A 22,315-nucleotide genomic window follows, 5' to 3' on the forward strand; every position below is an offset into this window, starting at 1 on the left:
AGATTAGTTAAAAGTGACTTACAAATTACGATCCCAGACTAGATAAATAGATATATAAATTCTTTCAAGTTCGTCATTAATTGTCAAATATAACATACGTCTGAACTTCGCATTTCTCTCTCTCATATAACACCAATATCACTACAGAATGAACAGAATGTTGAGTGGAGGTATTGGGTTAGTACCCGGGGTAACTTACAACGTAAAACTAGGTTCCACCTGGGACCAGATCCCCACAGACCTCATACACGCTGTACAATATGACTTTAAACCTGCCTCCATCGACCCCTCACAGCCCGGCCAGATGCAGGTTGAAGGAGGTAACGGTGTTACTGTGCTCCTTCCTCACAAGGACACTGATGAGAGTTCAGAGTTTAAGGGAAACAAACAGCAAACTCCTAAAGATTGTTTTCTGATCGTGGACAAAGCTACAAACACTATTTATTTGGAGAAAGTAAGTAATATGATAAGAGTAAAGAAACATCGGAGCGTACGTAAGAAACCAGCCGTAAGAAACCAGCTCCCCTTAGAGGAAGGCGAGAGAGCCTCGCCCGTTCCTGCAGCTATGCAAGCTAAGGACAGAGTTTCCCCTGTACCTTCAGGTTTACAACCAAAAGACCAAGTATCACCCGTTCCAACCACTTTCACACCCAAAGAAACCTTATCGCCAGTTAATATTATGACCACCACTTCTCAGCCTAGAGACTATGCTCAACCCACTGCTCAACCCAGAGACTATGAATTACATGTCCCCAAACCACCCTCGCCCAAAATGCTGCCTAACAATCCTATCAAACCAGAATACAATACAAAGCCAGAATTATCTGACACCGAACAAAAAGTAAAGCGATTAAAACCATCTACTTTACTCGCCGCCTCTGGTAATTTATCATCAGAGTCTGATAGCGCATCAGACTCAGATAGTTCTAACGATAGTTCAGACTCCGGAGGATTTGTACCGGTAAAACCTGAGCCACAGCTCGACCTCGGTGGTTCTGGAATGTTGATCACTCCTCTGGGAGAGCCGGATGTCAAGGAGGAAGGAGGGTCTTCTGGTGATGCTATTATGAACATGTTGAGTCAGGATCTGGATATCAGTTCTGATTCTGATAGCGATTGAGACTAGATGGGATTATTGGGGACTATGTCAAGAGTTTATCGATGAAGTTGATTTAGCTTTAAGGCAGAAAAAGGTTAGAATTTTCATTTTCTTTTAGGGCTGCTTTTGAGTTAAGTTTATTTGATTATTTAATTTGATTTACTCTATTTAATTTAAATTTATATTCTTTCCAACAGTCGCATTCGTTTGATTCATGATAATTTCAAACAAGTTTTAAAACTTCATTTCTTGGTGACATTCATCATAGATTACTGACAACCAAATTAATTTTCAAGGGACAAGATTTGAGATAAACTGTTCTTCCACTATCATGCTGAGACTCTTTAAAAACTGTGCTCTGTAATCTTCAACAGCATTTGGGTTCTATGATTGATCTTGGTCGGTGAAATCATGAAGCAGCAAATTCCAGGAATCCTGAATTACTTAAATTGGGATATATTACACGACCATATTCTGCCTTACCTTGATCTTGGTACCTTGCACCAACTCTTTTCTACCTGTCACACTTTCTATGAACTTGTCGACTCTCATTTAGCGTATGCCACTCATATTAGTATAACTGAGAAGTTTCGAAAGTCTTTGAAAGAGCGACATTTGCTGATGCTTGCTCCAAAAACTGGGAATTTAAGGAATTTAGATTTGTCCGATATGTCAAATGCAGTTAGTAACAAAGTCTTGAAGTCCTTCTTAAACAGTAACTATGAGCTAAAAATATTGAATATAAGCAAATGTTCAAACATAGGTCCCGAGGGTTTTAAGATCGACCATGATGCTTCTTCTGAGAACGAAAACTCGTATCCACTAGCCAAACTAGAAGTTTTAGTAGCAAACTGGTGCCGGAACATTAGACCACAGTGTTTTGTCAGTTTAGCACACGCGCCACTCCGTGCCATATCCCTAGCAGGCACCTGGTACACCAACGATGAGGCAGTTACTGACTGCGCTACCTTTTTCAAAGACAATCTGGAATGTTTGAACATTGACAAGTGCTACAAGGTGACGGATGAATCTTTAAACTTGTTGGTTCATTGCAGTAAGTTGCGGATCCTGAAAGTTACAAGCTGTTGGCGTGTAAACGACGGGTCAGTAAGAAGGATTGTTGAGTCGTGTAAGGAGTTACAGCAGGTGGCAATGGATGATTGTAGATCTATTACCAGGTCTTGTTTGTTTGATTTAAGTGAGAAGGGGATTTTGTTGTTAGAGGCTAGGGGAGAGAGGGGCTCGGAGAAGTGGGACAAATCTGATAATTATCTCAGGCGAATGTTTCGGTTTTAGAGGTATTATTGTACATTGATTTTTTTTGTTGTTATAAAAAACTGAAGCTTACGGAGTAAGATCAGACACGTTTTGAATTGAAGAGATTATTTTGAACCGCAATTTAAGTTTGCTGTTCACGTTATGGCCTACCTTTCCTGGCCCTTTTCCACTTTTTCAGATTTCTTTTCATTAAAATAAAAGTATCTAGACAAATTTTAGATTTTGTATTATAATCGATTGTATAAATTGCGATTGTTTATTTTGAATTATATCTTTTAACAATAAATTACAGTGTGGTTTTAATCCTAAAAAGTGGGGTGGGTGCTACATCGATTATTTTAAAACTTTCATTATTTTAAAATCTTCGAATGTGCTGATAAAGTTGTTCTATTATGAAAGAAGTGGCTATTCTATTTCAGCAAGATGAATCGTCTGATGTTGATATTCATCGGCGGTAAAGCGGTAAAAATGTTTGATGCAGCACTCCGACCCACTCATCCAATTCCAAAAGATTTCTGTAAATTTACCTTTAAAATAAATAATTTTTACCAATTTTAGAGAGTAAATATGGCGTTCCGTGGTGGTGGTCAACAGAAAGTCCAGAAGCTCATGGTGCAACCCATCAACCTTATCTTCAGATTCTTGCAGAACAGATCTCGTATTCAGATGTGGTTATTCGATCAGAAGAACCTCAGAATTGAAGGTCACGTGATTGGATTTGACGAGTATATGAACCTTGTACTGGACGATGCTGAGGAGGTTCATATAAAAAGGGGAGAGAGGAAAAGCGTTGGTAGAATCCTGATAAAGGGGGACAATATTACCCTGATACAGAATATTAGTCCTCAAGCTGATTGAGGAACTGATTGTGTAGCTATTATGGCCACACTTAGTTATTGATTTGTCGCGGAATTTTCCAGATTATGACTTCTGCTTCTGAAGGCTAGATTGTCCCAATCTTTACTTCGGCCATTTTTATTGAAGATGATTGGCTGCGCCAATCGTATTTTATAACTGAATCATCATGTTCGTTCAATAGCTATTTATTTCTTTTATTTTTAATTACCATATAATAATAACTATATTACTATGTAACAGTCTTGTTTTTTCTTGAAACTCGTGTTCTGGTACCGCCAAATAAAGAGCGCGGCGTTGAACTAATGCTTACAACTTCCACTTTATGATCGCAGAGATGTGCAAAGTACAGGCGCTTTCAACATTTAGCGCTACCACGGACACGCATTTTTAATGTTTGTAGAAATAAGTAGCGTCCTTAAAACGTGGCAATTGTCAGACAGTAAACTAAATACTATATGACATAATTGAGCATCATCATAGTCTGCTTATTAGCTATTGCATACTTAAATCATGGATCTTGCCGTGCAGCTCCCCTCACTGCTTTACATTGGTAAACGATCCTGGAACCATAATGAGGGCAAGACACTCCTGATCTTACTACCAGCTAATCTTAGTTGAGACCATAATTATACAGCCACAGGGTCGGGGTGGGTCACGCAGTCAACGGCTTAGTCCACCTGAAAGTTTATAACTGATTAATTCCTATTAATTTGTTTCTTCCGTCGAACTCCTTCGCCTTGATCCTTATCGTGGAGAGATTAGTAAAGGGTCCTAGTTATCCATTGTTGCTAAGGAGAACATTCCGTGTGGATGTGGGATGAATCCATTGGCGAAAATCCCATGCCAACAGATTCTATTCTGTGTGATAGGTAGCAAACTGCAGAATGCGTTTGGAGAATCCTCTTACGTATATATTGCAGATGAAATACCTCTGGCCCTACCATGCATCCAAGAGAGTTTCAAAATTCAGCCTGAAAACTGAAATCACGTGCGTAGACATAACAGTAGAATCTCATAATTATTGACGCGCTAAAATTGCGTGAAGTCTTCAAAATCGATCATAACTTGACTTCCAAGGTACTTCCCTGAATTCTTCGATGTGTCCTATCGACTGAAATAAATATAACGTTTCGAACACTCCAATAATTCGGACACCCTGATGTACGTGGTTTGAAGCACTCCGCATGCATGGTGATGGTCAATCGATCCGGTATGATATATGCATGCAATGCTCGTGCGCGGCATTTTGCGCTGACTGGTCTGCAAAAAACTCATTCGACTTGGCGTCCCACGCACATTGGATATGCTTTCCTGCATGGTTCGTAACCATGGCAACATTATGTTCCTGGTATGTACTTGATGACTCACTTTTGACTATTTACCATGGATGTTAAGTTGGAACCAAACACGAAAGTTTATGCTTCCTTTTCAACCTTCTGGTCAGAGTAACTATCATCCTCCAATATCTAAATTAACTAAGCCAGCCAGTGAACGAAATTATTGATATTCTGTTACGAATTCGATCTGAGCAAGATTAAACTCATCTTTTCTATTGAATAAACCCGAGACAATATAAAAGACAAACATTGTAACCCTTTCTTTAATCAAACTTTGTGATATATTTACAATGTCTAAAAACCTAAAATCTCAAACTAATCAAAATCAAATGAAATCACATTAAAATTGTATTATCTAATTTTGCATCTATGTTAAAAATTCACAACGCATCATTGACCATTTATCAAATATGTATCATAACTTGAACACACAGTCTTATACATAATCTATAACTCATTTAATTTATGGCATTATAATAAACCATATAATTGCTGATAATGGCAAATTAAAGTAAGTTTTGTCTGACTTTAGTACCACTCTGATGATAACCGCCTGGGTTCGTTGAGTATCCAGAACCTCTGAAAAATAAAAGTTTTGTTACACGTTGAAAGACACATTGCTGTAATATTAATCTATTTAAATATGTTGTATTTGGACACGAAGGAAAACACATAATTTATTCATTTTTACAGATATCTTTAAACTTAATAATAAAGGCAGGTATGCGTACCTTTTTATTCCAGCCAAATCTTTATAATTATCAGGACCCGTGATATTGAACAAAGAGACTGCTCCATTGCGGGATAGTTCCATTGGCATGCACAGTCGTATCTTGTCCAGCAAGTGCCCGCACCAAGGTTCGTGTGTACCGTAAACCCAGCGGAATTTCGTTCGCACATTCCTGGAGAAAAATATAATTTTATGGAAGAATTAATTGATCATGACAATTTTAAATGGATAAAATAATAGCAGTAACCTATCTTTTCCAGAAACGGACATGATTCACAAAACATTAAATCAAAGTTGTTATCTTTAACGGCACCATGATGCGTATGAAATGTGGTTAAAAGTGAACAGGTACGTAATAGCCAACTAACGCGGTCAAAGCTAAGTACTCCTCGTAAGACATCCAACAGTCAGTTCTAGGACGGACTATAGCAACTCCTGTACTCAATCTCATCTTCTCTCCTGGATTCTTCTTTGCTATGTCTCTAACGGGGTGTGTATTTAGTGGTACCGAGCAGGAGGTTCATTGTTGAATCATACCAATACCATGAACTTAATCAATAAAATGAATTTTTGAAAAACTATTGTCAGTATAATCAAACTATTCGAGTCGTTTGTATACCAAATATTTAGTACCAGATGATTCGAGAAACGCGAAACCTTTTGTCCTGATTGTACCTGTACTGGAGCGTGGTGTCGTAAAACTTTGAGACTTTACTTTCCAGTTTATCACAGCTTTCGGATGAGAACGGGTTGTCTTGAACTCCCTTTCCTAAATGTTAAACTATTACAGTAAACGTCCATTTCGAACGTGATAATTAATTTATGATATCAATTCATTATCTGCCGACTGTTGGGTTGTTAGGAATAATTCGGATTGAATAAGTAGAAGTTGTCCCTTCAAGCTTAATATCTTCTGAAATATGTAGCCTGACCAATGCAGCCTGCATGATAGAGCTAGTTGGACTAGTCATTACGTCAAGTGTGACCCTGTTAAAAGAAGATGTACCTATATCAGGTGCCTTGTGTTGCACCATCTCTAGCCCCGTCATCTGCCTCAGATGTCTAGTGCACTCCTCCCACCTCCTGTCACCTGGTGCTAACAGCCCCTTAGCCAGTGTTATCACCGACAATGTCACCTTCTCCTCTGAACACTTTACCACCAGGTTCTGGTACTCGTTCCAAGCTTCGTCCCGGAAATTCAGGATTCTGTCCCGGAGGTTGGATTCCAGGGAGGGGACCAGTCGGTGTGAATACTGCGCCCTGAATCGGAACAGAACTAACAACTCAATATATCAGATACCCAATTTCATATTACTTTTTCAATTGAACTCCTATAACTAGAACTTATTGGCTCTGGATCATAATTCATACACACAGTACACACTACACAATACACACAGTACACACTACACACAGTACACACCATTCAAGAGGAGAGAACGAACTACGGTTTGAGTCTTCAGACGGTGATCTTGGAGCTTCAAACAGCTCACCGGGAGTCTCTGTATCCTGAAAATAAACCAAGCTATGGTGTGAAGACAGCTTCCGTGAAGTACTTATATGGACGAGTGCACAGAATTTAATTTTATGACTCTGGATTTTATCTATGATTTAATCGGGTCAGAATCCTGAAAGAATGGCTACTTTTTTGACTGACGTGTTGTCAAGATACAGCTACAGGTTTCATGGAATGTACCAGGTACCCAGGCCATGGTAACCATCTAAATTTGATATCAATTCTTTGAAACTAGCTAGTATTAAAATACCAAATAAAAGTGTATGGACACGTTCATTGAAGTTTGAGGAAATTGGTAAATTTCTAAAACAGCGTTTTTGACGATAGTGCTTTAATTTTAACATATATTAATCTAACGTGTTCATAAGTTCTGAACATTAGCCACGTGACCAATACTCCCATATGCACTGTTCAAAAATAAAATGTATTGCTTTTAGGCACTATTATGTAAAAAATGTCACATTTTTGTGACATTGTTTACCATAGCTGCCCAATTAGCATTTTTTGGTCTAAAATATAGTAGATTAGGTCAATCTAACAATTATGATACAATGTAGGCCTAAAGGGCAGTGATCGAACGGCTTTAGGGCAACATTTCGTAAACTTTGTCACACTCAGAATACGAGACCTCTTTTCTATTGTGAGGTGTCCTCAAAACCCTTTCAACTCATTATTTGATTGTTCTTCTGCCAATCATAGCCCTAAAATATGTAGTTTTGAAAAGTTAACAAATACATGCACTTGGCTATTGGGAAATGATGTAAATTCTGTCACATTATATGGAATTTGAAATTCTGGGTGAATTTCCGAAATCATTTATATCTGATTTTGGTTTGGAAGGCGGGAAAACTCTATATGAGGACGATACACGGATACAGTTGATTGAAGTATAGGGCAGTTGATGTAAACATCGTCACAAAATGATACGAAATCGTAAATGGACACGTTCATGTTGAAGTTTAAGGATATTGGTAAACCAAAAAAAAAATAGCGTGTTCAGAAGTTCTGGACATTAGCCACGTGACCCATACTTCCATATAATACACGGCTCAGAAATACAATTTATTGTTTTTAGGCACTATAATGTAAAAAATGTCACATTTTTGTGACTGTGTTAACCATAGCTGCCCAATTAGCATTTTTTGGTTTGAAATATAGTAGATCAGGTCATTCTAACAATTATAATACAACATTTGGCTAAAGGGCAGGGATCGAACGGTTTAAGGCAATATTTCGTAAACTTTGTCACACTCAGAATACGATACCTCTTTTCTACTGTGAGGTGTCCTCAAAACCCTTTCAACTCATTATTTGATGGTTCTTCTACCAATCATAGCCCTAAAATATGTTGTTTTGAAAAGTTAGCAAATACATGCACTTATTGGGAAATGATGTCAATTCTGTCACATTATATGGAATTTAAAATTTTGGGTGAATTGCCGAAATCATTTATATCTGATTTTGGTTTGGAAGGCAGGAAAACTGTATATAAGGACGATGCACGGATAGAGCTGATTCAAGTTAAGGGCAGTTGATGTAAAAATTGTCACAATAATAATAAGGGCAGTTGATATGAAAGAAAATCTATCTAACTAATGCAATGGCTGATGTGACGAAATTTACATTTCTTGACCCTATTTTGAAGAAACATGCCTCGATTAGAATTCAATATTCTTCCAGGAATTATTAGTAGGTTATTATTCAGCAAATCAGAACTCAAGTTTAACAATTCTGAGTTTAATTTTACTAAGTTACCGAAATGTGACAAAATTCACTTTTCCTGCCCCAACAGTATAATTTCAATGTGATGAAAAATGGGCATGGGTTTCTATATTTCCTTATCTTTGAATTAATCATTTCAAACTATAATTAGGACTGTTGATGTGAAAGAAAGTGTATCTAAATTTTACAATGATGTATGTGACAAAATTTACATTTCTTGACCCTATTTTGAAGAACCATATCCCGATTAGAATTCAATATTCTTCCAGGAATTATTAGTAGGTTATTATTCAGCAGATCATCAGAACTCAAGTTTGACAATTCTGAGTTTAATTATACTAAGTTACCGAAATGTGACGAAATTCACTTTTCCTGCCCCAAAAGTATAATTTCAATGTGATGAAAAATGGGAATGGGTTTCTATATTTCCTTTATCTCTGAATTAATCATTTCAAACTATAATTAGGACTGTTGATGTGAAAGAAAATGTATCTAAATTTTACAATGACGTATGTGACGAAATTTACATTGCTTGACCCTATTTTGAAGAACCATACCCCGATTAGAATTCAATATTCTTCCAGGAATTATTGGTAGGTTATTTTTCAGCAAATCAGAACCCAAGTTTAACAATGCTGAGTTTGATATCACTAATTTACCGAAATGTGACGAAATTTCCTTTTTCTGCCCCAACAGTATAATTTCAATGTGATGAGAAATGGGCATGGGTTTCTATATTTCCTGTATACTTGTATAAATCCAGTCCAACTATAATAAGGGCAGTTGATATGAAAGAAAATATATCTAACTAATGCAATGGTTGATGTGACGAAATTTACATTTCTTGCCCCTATTTTGAAGAATCATACCTCAATTAGTATATAATGTTACTGTATCACCATCACTATGTCGATAAATTAGTTATTTTGCCAACACGGAGCAAATAAAGTTATAATATTTTTTTTGTGACGAAATTTACAAATTTTTACCCTGTTCAGGTGTTGAAATTTCAAATTTATCCAATGTTAACATATCACTGCCATATAATAATTTATATGACCGGCGTATGGATGAAATATTGTTAATTGATCCATAGTACGTAATATAGGGTGTTTAAGTTGGTATACTAATATTTACTCAATTTCACACATGTTGAGATATCATACAAATTTATGTGACTAAATTTACCTATTTCTGCCTTCTGTATTTGTATTTGCCTATAACAATGAAATATGTGAACAATTCCAAACACATTCAGCTCACAAAATAATGCTAGACTATTCGGCATTTCTTGTCAGGATGTCATAAACATCCCTCATATAAACTTCTTAAATGTGTGACGGAGTTTACATGGTGCTACCATTTAAGGAAAAAAGTCGCTAAATACGTAGATAATAGTCATATACAGCTATTCTATGAATTGGAAATTCGAAAATTTGGTCAAACACGGCAACAAGGGGTCCATATAAACTCCGTCACGTTTTTATAGTGTGACAAAGTTTACAACTCACTGCCGGCCGCATTTAAGCGATATCTTATCGTCTGATAAAGATATCGTTATGCGACAAAGTTTATCTAGAGGATGAAACGATTATCTTAGGGTTAGAGAGTTTATATAGTTTCATAGTGTGACACATTTTACATCATCGTGCCATTCAGTAGGGTCACTAATATTTACCAATATCCTCAAACTTCAATGAACGTGTCCGTATACGTCACAAACTCAACTGCACGGACTCTATTTATCAAAACCCTTAATATACATATATTTACCCTTGATACTTATAAGTTATACCCTTGGTATATTATAACCCTTGGACTTATAAAAACCTTTGATAATATATGCTTGATATAAATAATAAATCAATCCTTGTATTATATAAAACCTCGTTAAACTTAAAGAGCAGGGAGGTAGAGATGTTGTTAAAGCTGGATTCATACGCTACTATAAAGTACAGATAACAAAAACTGATTAAAACGGTATTTAATATAACCTATGTAAAAATAAAAATCTGCGATCATTTTATTTTTAAAAGAGAAAGCATGGGGAACACCAACAAACTCCCAATAACAAGTCCCAAGGCACATGAAAAAGTACTTAGCGTCCCTGCTATGGACTTTGCAAGTTTGGATTCAACAGAAGTAGCACAGTAGGTAGCAGCAATGGACAGCACTATACCGTTACTCCACGCCATGGTAAAGTAAAACAGACCTGGCCAATAATCAGCCACGAACCAAACAGGAACAGTACGGGGTTGGAGGTTGCACATGAAGATAAGAGGGATGAAGATGAGGCGGAGGATGGAGAAGGGAAGGACGAGCTTCTTGGGGAGGGCAATGAAAGTGGAAGTGAGAGCACCCAACACATCTCCAACACTGAAGGTCATGAAGATGATGATGTTGTAAACACACTGGGGCATCTTGGTGGGGTCCGAGGGTTGTAGATTGGAGATAGCAGCGGGGAATAGAAGCAGCGTGATGATGAGGGATATGCAGTTAGCAGCACAGAACTGCCAGCTTGCTTTCAGTACTGCCGTGAAAGTTGCCTTCTCTGTTTCATCATCGGATGTACTTGTAGTACTGGTACTGGTATCCAGTAAACTCTCCTGATCAGATGGAACAACCTCTGTTTTTCTAATGGTGTTGTTCCTGACATAGCGCATCTTGTTGAAGATAAGAATGTAGACGGACAGGGATACAGCCAGACAGATACAAGATGCGAGGAGATAACAGAAACCAGCTTGTAGCACATCAGTATGGGGAAATGACAGGGTTATCAAGCTAATCAGTGAGTTAACTGCACCCGCAGCACTTTGCCCAAGGATAAACCCCTGGATTGCTTTGGGGTTTAGCATGGAAGCAATGGCCATCACCCCAGACTTGTACATAGCACCCGCCCCACATGCCACACAATACATTGAGGTGGTCAGCACGAAGAATGTCATTGGCCAGGTGATTGTTGGCACTTTGGACATGATGGTCATGACCACGAAGATAGTGAGAGTGACTATGTTACACCCGATTACAAACGGTTCTATTGGAACACGTTTTAGGATGATCATGGAGGAAATGCTCATTATGACTTGAGTAGTGATCCCTCCAGCTTGGAAATAACACGGAAATCTCTGGATGAGGGATTCGTCTCCGGTTTCGCTGAATTTCGCTCTGAAGTAACCGTTAGCAGTGAAAACCATGTCAAAGGGTATGAGATAAGTCAGTCCAAATAGTGCCATGATGAAGAACACATTCCATTTAGGGGGAGAAGGCGGAGATTGAGGATTACTGGTGATAAGAGGGGTACTCTCGTCACAAGTAGTTGTCATACTGAAGACTTTCCTATGGTAGCATAAATTATACAACAATTTGAAAAATGTAACGAGCCGTATAGTACCGTATAACAGTGGTTATGAAAGTTTTTATTAATAATATGTACTTTAATACTTATTACTACGATGGAGAAACCCGAGAAATTAAGTACAGATGGAAAATAATCAATAGTTTCTTAGATTAAAACAGTACCGTATTCGACACAGGAATTGAAGTCATTTGTCAAAAGCTAGAATACTATAAAAACATTACAGACAAAGAGGAAAAAGCAGTGGTAAATTAACTAACTTTCGCTGTGAACTAATTGTGAATTCCATGGATTTGACAATTGTACAATCTAAATTTTTAATCTATTATATACTTATAGCGAGCAATCTTATCTATTTGATATTTATGCGATAGGACTTTGTAGCCTGTGCTGTAAATCTTATATTTACCGTGCAAGAGATCAGTAACAAAAGACGAACATTGCGAATTGCCGGAAAAGGTCTCTTTACCGGTGTATTTAATTAATATTACCTGTTTTCGGAACAGCCCTCGGCGGTCGCACTTTAAAGATAAGACGATTAAATATCACCGAGTGTCTGGTACGCACTTATTGGGAACTGAAATCTCACGTACAAATCTCAACATAAATATGCCATACTAGTAGTATTACTTCTGTTGGGAGTTAGGAAGTTAGGAAGTTGTTAAAAGTATTCAGTGACGTTCACACTAAACTGTAAACTGGATGGTTATGAACACTTCTGCAAGTTTGGAAACATGCCAGAGACCGTGTTTGGTGTCAAGTCGGAACCAGAGGTTCCGCTAATCATACCATGAAACAAGATCTATATACCAGAAATACCAGATAAATCTGGTATTTTCATATTGATTTGATTAGCCTCATTACTCTTCTGGACAGGCTACTTTTGAAATTTGGGTAACACGCGATTCTACCGTGCTTCATCTTATAAAGTCACATTCACTTTGAACACTTTAAATCTGCACTAGGTGATAGGTGAATATTTTACTGGGTGTCCTAAATTTTAAGCCTTTTAAAGAAGACTGACTTGCCGAATTCTAAAACTTATCGAATAGAAGATTTGACCGAAATTTATAACCGAATTGGTAAATGACAATGCAAAGCAAATAAACAAAGTCTAAGTATGACAAGTAAACGTTATTAAACAGGTATATAAAGTAAAAGTTCTGCAACACTTGACACTTCATTAGATCACACAACTTTACGAGAGCATGGTTATTATTAGATAGTAAACGAGGTTGGTATCCAATTTCTAGTCACAGTAACGAGGTATTGGGTAGGCGAGGCAGCTCAAATATCACGTGCTAATATCACGTGATAATCATACAAATTCAAATGCCAATCTAGATTTCAACTTTCGGCCAGTCGTTTTCTACCGAGGGCTCTTATCATGTCAGGGTAACAGAGAACCAATATTCAAAAAGTTGGATTGATAAAACATAAGATTTGATATCACACATACGTGCCACCTGTATCGCTGTATCGTAATAGAAATTAGAGAATAGAATTACAGTGTGTACGCACACCGAGCGTGTCTAGAAATTATAATGGTGGCCGGTCCGTAGGACACATATGGGTATTAATATATGCGTGATAGGTATTGATTGAGGTATGTTATGTGGATTGTGGCCGTAAACATTTTTACCTTGAGGTTGAAAAGTAAATGCATGCTACTTCTTGTTTACTTCATACTTGTAAACACTTTAAAAGCGGCGATGCTTCCAACCCAACAAGACTGAAAACATATGCTACAAGAAAGATTTTTATTCTATCTATTATACTACTCGTAAGTCGTATAATATTAATAATATTATACGTATCACGTATTTATGTGATCACCCTAGATGCGATTAACCTTGTGGGATGCCGATGAACTTTTTCATCCTGTGTCTAGTTTTAACAACCGCGACGGTTGATTTTTACAAGATCATGTTAAACATCAAACCGGCCGCTATTTATTTATTTCTGACAAAGAGAGATCCAGCATTTTAGAACCAAGAAGACTGGTACCACGTACAAATAACTCTTTCAGCTCATCTTTATCCAGCCACTTTGCCCAAACCCCAAACCTATGCTACGGAAAATACTTCCTTAATAAACAACCTTTAAACCTTGCCTTCTGGGATTGTGGCCCTGACCTGGCAAGTTATGACTGCGTGAGGATTGAGTCTTAGATGTTGTATTGAATGCATCATCCAACGATGAAAGTGATGATAAATAAAATATTTCATATTCAACGCACTTTGGTTTCCGAAGTACACATAAATAGCGACGAGAGGCTTTCTTAACCAGGGCCGGGGGGATTGAAATCATTTCAGTGATAAAAGTCCGCTTATAATAACATAATATAATAAGAATCTACAGATCTGAAATTAAAGTTGAATTTGCAGTTCTTGCGAATAACAAAACATAAAATCTATTTGAAATATTAATATGCTATTTCAACAAGTCCTGCACTGACATGCAGTGTTGGAAACATCGAAATAATTTTTAACAAACAAAATTGAGGAATTTGTAAACGTAAAACATGTTATAGCATACTAAACCGTCAGAAGTTGGTAAACCTTGCCTAGTCAGTTATTCTGAAGTCTGGTACTTCAGAAGTGCGAAACATGCTTTAAGAGGTGCATAGCTCAATTGAGAGTGAGTGCTGAATCTATAGTTATTCACTATCTAGCCCCCAAAGTGCTCATTTCAAGAGAATGCTTTATTTCGGGGCTTGGCGGGTTATGCAGCATTGAACTAAGATCAGCATAAAGTAAATAAATGCTTATCAATAAAATTCAATGATACCTTACCTTGAGAACTTGTTTTCAGCATCAGAAATAAATCGCACTATTAATAAACAACCTTATCTTCTCAAACTTAAACCAAAATGTAACAGCACCAAACTCAATTAATCAATTCACTTGCGTCTTGCGTACATGATAATATTGTTCCACGTTCAGCATGCAGGTACAAAACTACAAAAGCTCATGGTTGAATTTAAAGGCAAGGAAGTAGCTAAATGTAAGGTTAATGCGATTAAGATTTCCGTCTATTAAGAATACCGTCAATCTGTATGAAGGGGGTTTAATGATTTTAAAGAACCGTGAGGAGATAAAATACCAGACATAGTTTGGGGATTGAGAACCGGAAACTAACTTACGACTCTAACGCCGGTTGGAGATGATCTTGAAAGCTGGCAGAATTTATTTAATTAATAATTTATTTATTTAATTACGTCCTCTTTGAATAGTTAAGGAGATTAAGTTTTGACTAACTAAACTGTTGAGATATTTCGACAATTCTAGTATAATTCAGAAACATACATAATATCCAGATGATGTATTTATAGCTGTTTCAATTGATCACTGCATATTATTATGATAATATGGTTTAGCAAAAATAAATAGATTTATATAATAAACTCACATTTATCAGATCATCGTTTTCAGTAGATCTGATAGGAGGCAAGGGAGGTCTGAGACATTTCTTCACCAGCCTCTTTTCTGTCTTCAGTGCATTCGAAGCGTTAATCACATCTTTAAAAGACAGTTTATCCAACGGTCCGAGTAGCTCTTCAATCTGCAATTCATTTTAAAATGTCAGGAAAATAGTAATTTTTAACCCGTACATCCAATACGTGTATTTAAAAAGAAAAGTCATTGTCCTTACATTAAAGCTACTATAAATCACATATTCATGCCCGATAACGCAGCTCAGCTATTTAAACTGTTGAGCATGATAGGAGGCAAGCAGGCAAGCAGCCTATTGAGAGGAATTAAACACAGCTTACTGAGTACACATTAAGTGAATAGATAGGCAAGGTGTACTGCAGCAGTGTGATGATGTGTTATTTTGTGAGAAATAATCTGGCTCTGGCTGAGATCTAGGATCAAGCATTACTCTGTCTGCTCCTTGGTTGGATGATCGGTTGAAAGTTTGGTCAAAACTTGAAGACGGAATTAGTATTGAGTGACCACAAATCGTGCAGTTTAGGCGTGATTCATGCTTGTGATATTGTTGACGATCATTGATAAAAACAGCTGATGATCATGCAACGTTTGCAGAAGTGATTGCTTAATATAAGGAGATTTAGTAGCCAATATATTATATATTCAAGTTTCGATTAAACTTTCGACCGATGAGTAGTGGTAAAACGGACGTGGGAAAATTTATATTAAGTTTTGATAACTATAAACAAATAATTTTAAAAATATTATCGAGAGAATCTAAATTAGGTACCACATTTTATTACATGTATTATTTACAAATTATTACCTTCAATAATTAGCATTAAACTAATAATTACGATTTAGAAATAAATTGAAATAAACTGAGAGACCTGTCGTTGAGTAAGACCAATCTTGCCAAGTTCTGGTGCACCAATAGACCAGCACTTGTTCTTATCCATCTGAAAATGACAAGATCTCCATCAATGTAAGAGTTAATGCTATTCTTAAATAACTAAAGATAACTTAAAGAAGAATACATTTTACTATATGTTTGAATGCTTTCAGCAAAGGTTTTCAGCAAAAGGTCAAAAACAGGCAGAGGCTGATGTGGGAGAATGCGGACCTTGAGAGCTTGAGGGTTATGCTAACTGATTTTTAATTTTTATTGAGTTGTTGTAAATACCAATCCTCATTCCCTGTGGTGTAAATATTAAATTAAATAACAACAAAAAATATCTAGATAAAAAATATCTATATTACACCCCGATAAAATACCTTTAATATTAAATAATAAATACCTGTTATAATGATATCATATTTATCTGAATAATATACCTATTATATAATACCTGTCTTATCCCTGTCAAACTTTCATAAGCCTAAATAATAACTTATCATTCCTTTAAATAAATACAATACGGGTACGGTGTAAATAAATCACTCATACACTTGCTACATATCATAAACAGGAATAAAAACACTCCCTTCAGGGGGCAGGGGGGGGGGGGTCTTTATGAAATTTCTCTCAAAATTGATTTTATAGTTGTTTCTAATAGAGGGGAGTGATATCGATCTGCTACTTTTGGTCCCATGGAAAAATTTTGTTCCTAGCCGAAATTATTGCCGGTCAAAGGTCAGCGCTCATGTGTAATTGTATTGCGCGAGCGATTTTCAATCGCGCACCCTGAAAAGCGAGTCTAAAAATCTATCTCCTCCTACATTTTTTGAGCAATCACCTTGAAACTTTCAGGATATGTTTTAAGGACCATTTAGAAACTTTTACTTGGTTTAGAATTTCGAGATAGGCCTTTAAAAATTTTTTATTCGATTTTGAAAATCTTGGACCTTAAAAAATTGTCAAAAAACGAGGTCCAAGATTTTCAAAATCAAATAAAAAATTTTTAAAGGCCTATTTCGAAATTATAAAAAGAGTAAAAGTTTTTAAATGGTCCTTAGAACATATCCTGAAAGTTTCAAGGTGATTGCTCAAAAAATGTAGGAGAAGATAGATTTTTAGACTCGATTTTCAGGGCGCGCGATTGAAAATCGCTCGCGCAATACAATTACACATGAGCGCTGACCTTTACCAGCAATAATTTCGGCTAGGAACAAAATTTTTCCATGGGACCAAAAATATCTGGTAGATATCACTCCCTTCTATCAGAAACAACTATAAAATCAATTTCGAGAGAAATTTCATAAAGACCCCCCCTGCCCCCTTCAGGGACAATACGAAACCCAACACATCCCCAAATGACCTGCGTAAAAAGATCATGTAGACGGAGATGTCTCTTATCTACATACTCCTGCAGGATCCTGATGGCATCAGAAACAGGGGGTGGGGTGGCAACGGTGGATCTGGAGATCGCTCGGTCTGAATCAGCCAGAGAGGAGTCCTGAGAGTAGATAGTTGTGATTTATACATTATATACATTATATACACTGTACAATGTACATGTATACTGAAATACATTTATACTGAAATGAAGAGTATGTGTTTTTTATAGTTCCATGTTATTAAGTTTCGTTTGAATAACTTAAATGTATCTTTTTTTGGTATATATATTAAGTGTGGGAGCATGTTATAAATATAATATATATAAAATATTAGAATTTATTCATAGAAATGAAGAATACAAAACATCTTCTGCTTGATGATCCTCCATGTGAAAATTATTTATTAAACAGTAGTATTGAGAGTATTAAAACTATTTATAGATATGCAACTAGAAGACTCTTTAACCTGTAGTTCAGGAGTGGAAGGTATAGAGTCGCTGTAATCACTACAGAGAGCATTGAGCTTTGCGGTCTGTGTCTGAAGTACCCTCGATTCTAATGCTGTTGGATTTCGTTTCCCTGGAGATTGAGATCATATTAGTAGTCAGATAGTAATCAGATAGTAGTTAGATAGTAGTCAGATAGTAGTCAGATAGTAGTCAGATAGTAGTCAGATAGAAGTCAGATAGTAGTCAGATAGTAGTCAGATAGTAGTTAGATAATAGTCAGATAGTAGTCAGATAGTAGTCAGATAGTAAGCAGATAGTAGTCAGATAGTAGTCAGATAGTAGTCAGATAGTAGTCAGATAGTAGTCAGATAGTAGTCAGATAGTAGTCAGATAGTAGTCAGATAGTAAGCAGATAGTAGTCAGATAGTAGTCAGATAGTAGTCAGATAGTAGTCAGATAGTAGTGAGATAGTAGTCAGATAGTAGTCAGATAGTAGGTAGATAGTAGTCAGATAGTAGTCAGATAGTAGTCAGATAGTAGTCAGATAGTAGTCAGATAGTAGTCAGATAGTAGTCAGATAGTAGTCAGATAGTAGTCAGATAGTAGTCAGATAGTAGTCAGATAGTAGTCAGATAGTAGTCAGATAGTAGTCAGATAGTAGTCAGATAGTAGTCAGATAGTAGTCAGATAGTAGTCAGATAGTAGTCAGATAGTAGTCAGATAGTAGTCAGATAGTAGTCAGATAGTAGTCAGATAGTAGTCAGATAGTAGTCAGATAGTAGTCAGATAGTAGTCAGATAGTAGTCAGATAGTAGTCAGATAGTAGTCAGATAGTAGTCAGATAGTAGTCAGATAGTAGTCAGATAGTAGTCAGATAGTAGTCAGATAGTAGTCAGATAGTAGTCAGATAGTAGTCAGATAGTAGTCAGATAGTAGTCAGATAGTAGTCAGATAGTAGTCAGATAGTAGTCAGATAGTAGTCAGATAGTAGTCAGATAGTAGTCAGATAGTAGTCAAATAGTAGTCAAATAGTAGTCAGATTGAAGAGATTCTCAGTCAAGCACACTACAAATTCTCGACTCTTCATTAATACATGATGTTTTTTCCGAATATTTTTCTAGACCTTTTCGGTTTCCTTTCTCAAATACTACTTCGAAGCTGTAATTCACAGAATGGCGAAATTCAAAATTTAGAAGATGACAGCGAACAAAGAATATAGTAAATAACAGATTGTGAAGCCAGCTGATTCAGTGAGCATCATGAAATTAAGATATGTCAGTAGAATGAATAGATATTAACTGAGGAGTGGTCTGTAGTGCCGACTGGAGCAGGCTCAGGTGGGGATGTTAATGTTCAAATAAAAAAATCTTTTTCTCGGACTTCTCTTCATTAATACATGATATATTTTAAAATTTCTTTTTCTGGAATAATCGACCGCAATGACAGCAAACAAAGAATGGAGCTAGTAACAAATAGTTCAGTTTCTTAAAAGGACCCTGACAAGGAGAATATTTCATGTAGTCCATGCAGTTAGCCCCCCCTGACTGAGATTTTATTTGGCACACATCAACCAGATTATATATCTTACAGTGTCATTGTCATTACGGAAAGTCTGTAAGAATCCATTGATCTCAGTCAATTCCATGTTCAGTGTCACCTATTGAATAATTAATCTGACGTGCCAATAAATGAATAGATATTAACTGAGGAGTGGTCCTCAGCGTCAACTGGAGCAGGCTCAGGTGGGGGTGTAAATTTTGAAATGTGTTTTTATTTTTTTTTCCTTTCTGAAATATTAATTCGAGGTTATAATTCATAGAGACGCCGAAATTTAAAATATAGAGGTTGACAGTGAATAAAGAATGGAGCTACTAACGGATAGTTGAGCCTTTGGATTGTGAAAAATAACGGGTAGCAGTAAACCCAGCTGATTCAGTGAGCATCATGAAATTAATATATTTCAGTAGAATGAATAGATATTAACTGAAGAGAGGTCCGCAGCGTCAACTGGAGTGGGATGTAATGCTGAAATCAGAAATCCTTTTCTCCTTCTCTTTATTAATACATGATATAATTTGATTTCTTATTGTAATTCATAGACAGAGACACTCCGAAATTCAAAATAGAAAATGTGACAGCAAACAAAGAACGAAGTTACTAATGGATAGTTAAGCCTTTTAAAAGGACCCTGACAAGGAGAAGAAGCTCACTTTCCAGCGGGCATTATTCGAGAAGGATGGCTCTGTCCCGGTATCTTCTAGATGTACATTGTGCATGGGTTATCTTACTTTCTGAACCTCGTAATTTGTATGTCGATGTTTACATTGCTCCCCATTTTGTACATATTGTAGTTTTATACAGTATACACAATGTAATTTATAGATTAGCCCTTATAACATCATGAATCATGATATGCCATAGATTTAACATATTTCTCACGCGTCTCTGCACTTGCGATCTTAGTATATATAGTATATAATATAGTATATTATATAGTATACATCAAAATATAATAGCAACTAGTAGTAGTATTAAACCCGTGAAGGGGTAGCATGAGCCTCAATAGGATGTTATATCAATATGTATTATGATAATCATATATTCAAATAATATCAATAAACAATAAACATTATGATTGATCGTTAACACTAAATGTAAAAGTAAAATTAATCTACATCTAAAGAATCAATAATCTATATTATGTTAATAAATTTTATCATTTCTCCACTCCTATTCATTTTGAATTACAAATTAATAAAATGCTTTAATGACCTCCAAATCAGTATAAGGACACGTTCATTGAAGTTTGAGGAAATTGGTAAATTTCTAAAACAGCGTTTTTGACGATAGTGGTTTAATTTTAACATATATTAATCTAGCGTGTTCATAAGTTCTGAACATTAGCCACGTGACCCATACTCCCATATGCACTGCTCAAAAATAAAATGTATTGCTTTTAGGCACTATTATGTAAAGAATGTCACATTTTTGTGACATTGTTTACCATAGCTGCCCAATTAGCATTTTTTGGTCTAAAATATAGTAGATTAGGTCAATCTAACAATTATGATACAATGTAGGCCTAAAGGGCAGTGATCGAACGGCTTTAAGGCAACATTTCGTAAACTTTGTCACACTCAGAATACGAGACCTCTTTTCTACTGTGAGGTGTCCTCAAAACCCTTTCAACTCATTATTTGATAGTTCTTCTGCCAATCATAGCCATAAAATATGTTGTTTTGAAAAGTTAACAAATACATGCACTTGGCTATTGGGAAATGATGTAAATTCTGTCACATTATATGGAATTTGAAATTCTGGGTGAATTTCCGAAATCATTTATATCTGATTTTGGTTTGGAAGGCGGGAAAACTCTATATATGAGGACGATACACGGATACAGTTGATTGAAGTATAGGGCAGTTGATGTAAACATCGTCACAAAATGATACGAAATCGTAAATGGACACGTTCATGTTGAAGTTTAAGGATATTGGTAAACCAAAAAATATAGCGTGTTCAGAAGTTCTGGACATTAGCCACGTGACCCATACTTCCATATACACGGCTCAGAAATACAATTTATTGTTTTTAGGCACTATAATGTAAAAAATGTCACATTTTTGTGACTGTGTTAACCATAGCTGCCCAATTAGCATTTTTTGGTTTAAAATATAGTAGATTAGGTCATTCTAACAATTTACAATTATGATACAACATTTGGCTAAAGGGCAGGGATCGAACGGTTTTAAGGCAATATTTCGTAAACTTTGTCACACTCAGAATACGATACCTCTTTTCTACTGTGAGGTGTCCTCAAAACCCTTTCAACTCATTATTTGATGGTTCTTCTACCAATCATAGCCCTAAAATATGTTGTTTTGAAAAGTTAGCAAATACATGCACTTATTGGGAAATGATGTAAATTCTGTCACATTATATGGAATTTAAAATTCTGGGTGAATTGCCGAAATCATTTATATCTGATTTTGGTTTGGAAGGCGGGAAAACTGTATATAAGGACGATGCACGGATATAATAGAGCTGATTCAAGTTAAGGGCAGTTGATGTAAAAATTGTCACAATAATAATAAGGGCAGTTGATATGAAAAAAAAATCTATCTAACTAATGCAATGGCTGATGTGACGAAATTTACATTTCTTGACCCTATTTTGAAGAAACATGCCTCGATTAGAATTCAATATTCTTCCAGGAATTATTAGTAGGTTATTATTCAGCAAATCAGAACTCAAGTTTAA

At 36.1% G+C, this 22,315-nt stretch overlaps 3 protein-coding genes across 5 annotated transcripts in view; 1 reads left to right on the forward strand and 2 right to left on the reverse strand.

The window, feature by feature from the left end:
* The first annotated feature begins 130 nt into the window (after positions 1 to 130).
* Positions 131 to 1,743, forward strand: LOC134819190 (ELL-associated factor 1-like). Its single transcript, XM_063828985.1, has 2 exons — positions 131 to 1,193; positions 1,396 to 1,743. Exon 1 carries the CDS (start codon positions 149 to 151, stop codon positions 1,118 to 1,120), a length of 972 nt encoding a protein of 323 aa, XP_063685055.1. The 5' UTR covers positions 131 to 148; the 3' UTR covers positions 1,121 to 1,193; positions 1,396 to 1,743.
* A 3,078-nt stretch (positions 1,744 to 4,821) lies between these two features.
* The window catches only part of LOC134819188 (uncharacterized), a 36,189-nt gene continuing 18,695 nt past the window's right edge, over positions 4,822 to 22,315 (reverse strand). Inside the window, exons 4-14 of one of the 3 annotated variants that reach the window (XM_063828982.1) lie at positions 18,073 to 18,185; positions 17,588 to 17,725; positions 16,220 to 16,288; positions 15,307 to 15,459; positions 15,041 to 15,073; positions 6,726 to 6,811; positions 6,309 to 6,562; positions 5,978 to 6,071; positions 5,671 to 5,784; positions 5,304 to 5,474; positions 4,822 to 5,151 (exon numbers count right to left, since the gene is read on the reverse strand). In XM_063828982.1, the coding sequence (XP_063685052.1) occupies positions 5,079 to 5,151; positions 5,304 to 5,474; positions 5,671 to 5,784; positions 5,978 to 6,071; positions 6,309 to 6,562; positions 6,726 to 6,811; positions 15,041 to 15,073; positions 15,307 to 15,459; positions 16,220 to 16,288; positions 17,588 to 17,725; positions 18,073 to 18,185 (1,298 nt within the window). In that variant the 3' untranslated portion in view covers positions 4,822 to 5,078. The remainder of the gene's footprint in view (positions 5,152 to 5,303; positions 5,475 to 5,670; positions 5,785 to 5,977; positions 6,072 to 6,308; positions 6,563 to 6,725; positions 6,812 to 15,040; positions 15,074 to 15,306; positions 15,460 to 16,219; positions 16,289 to 17,587; positions 17,726 to 18,072; positions 18,186 to 22,315) is intronic. The other 2 variants (XM_063828983.1, XM_063828984.1) reach the window with 2 other exon arrangements.
* Positions 10,278 to 11,879, reverse strand: LOC134819940 (equilibrative nucleoside transporter 3-like). Its single transcript, XM_063830098.1, has one exon. The coding sequence runs from the start codon at positions 11,861 to 11,863 to the stop codon at positions 10,559 to 10,561; it is 1,305 nt and encodes a 434-aa protein (XP_063686168.1). The 5' UTR covers positions 11,864 to 11,879; the 3' UTR covers positions 10,278 to 10,558.

This window comes from Bolinopsis microptera, chromosome 8 (genome assembly GCF_026151205.1).
Source record: "Bolinopsis microptera isolate Bmic1 chromosome 8, MBARI_Bmic_1.0, whole genome shotgun sequence".
NCBI classification, from domain to species: domain Eukaryota; kingdom Metazoa; phylum Ctenophora; class Tentaculata; order Lobata; family Bolinopsidae; genus Bolinopsis; species Bolinopsis microptera.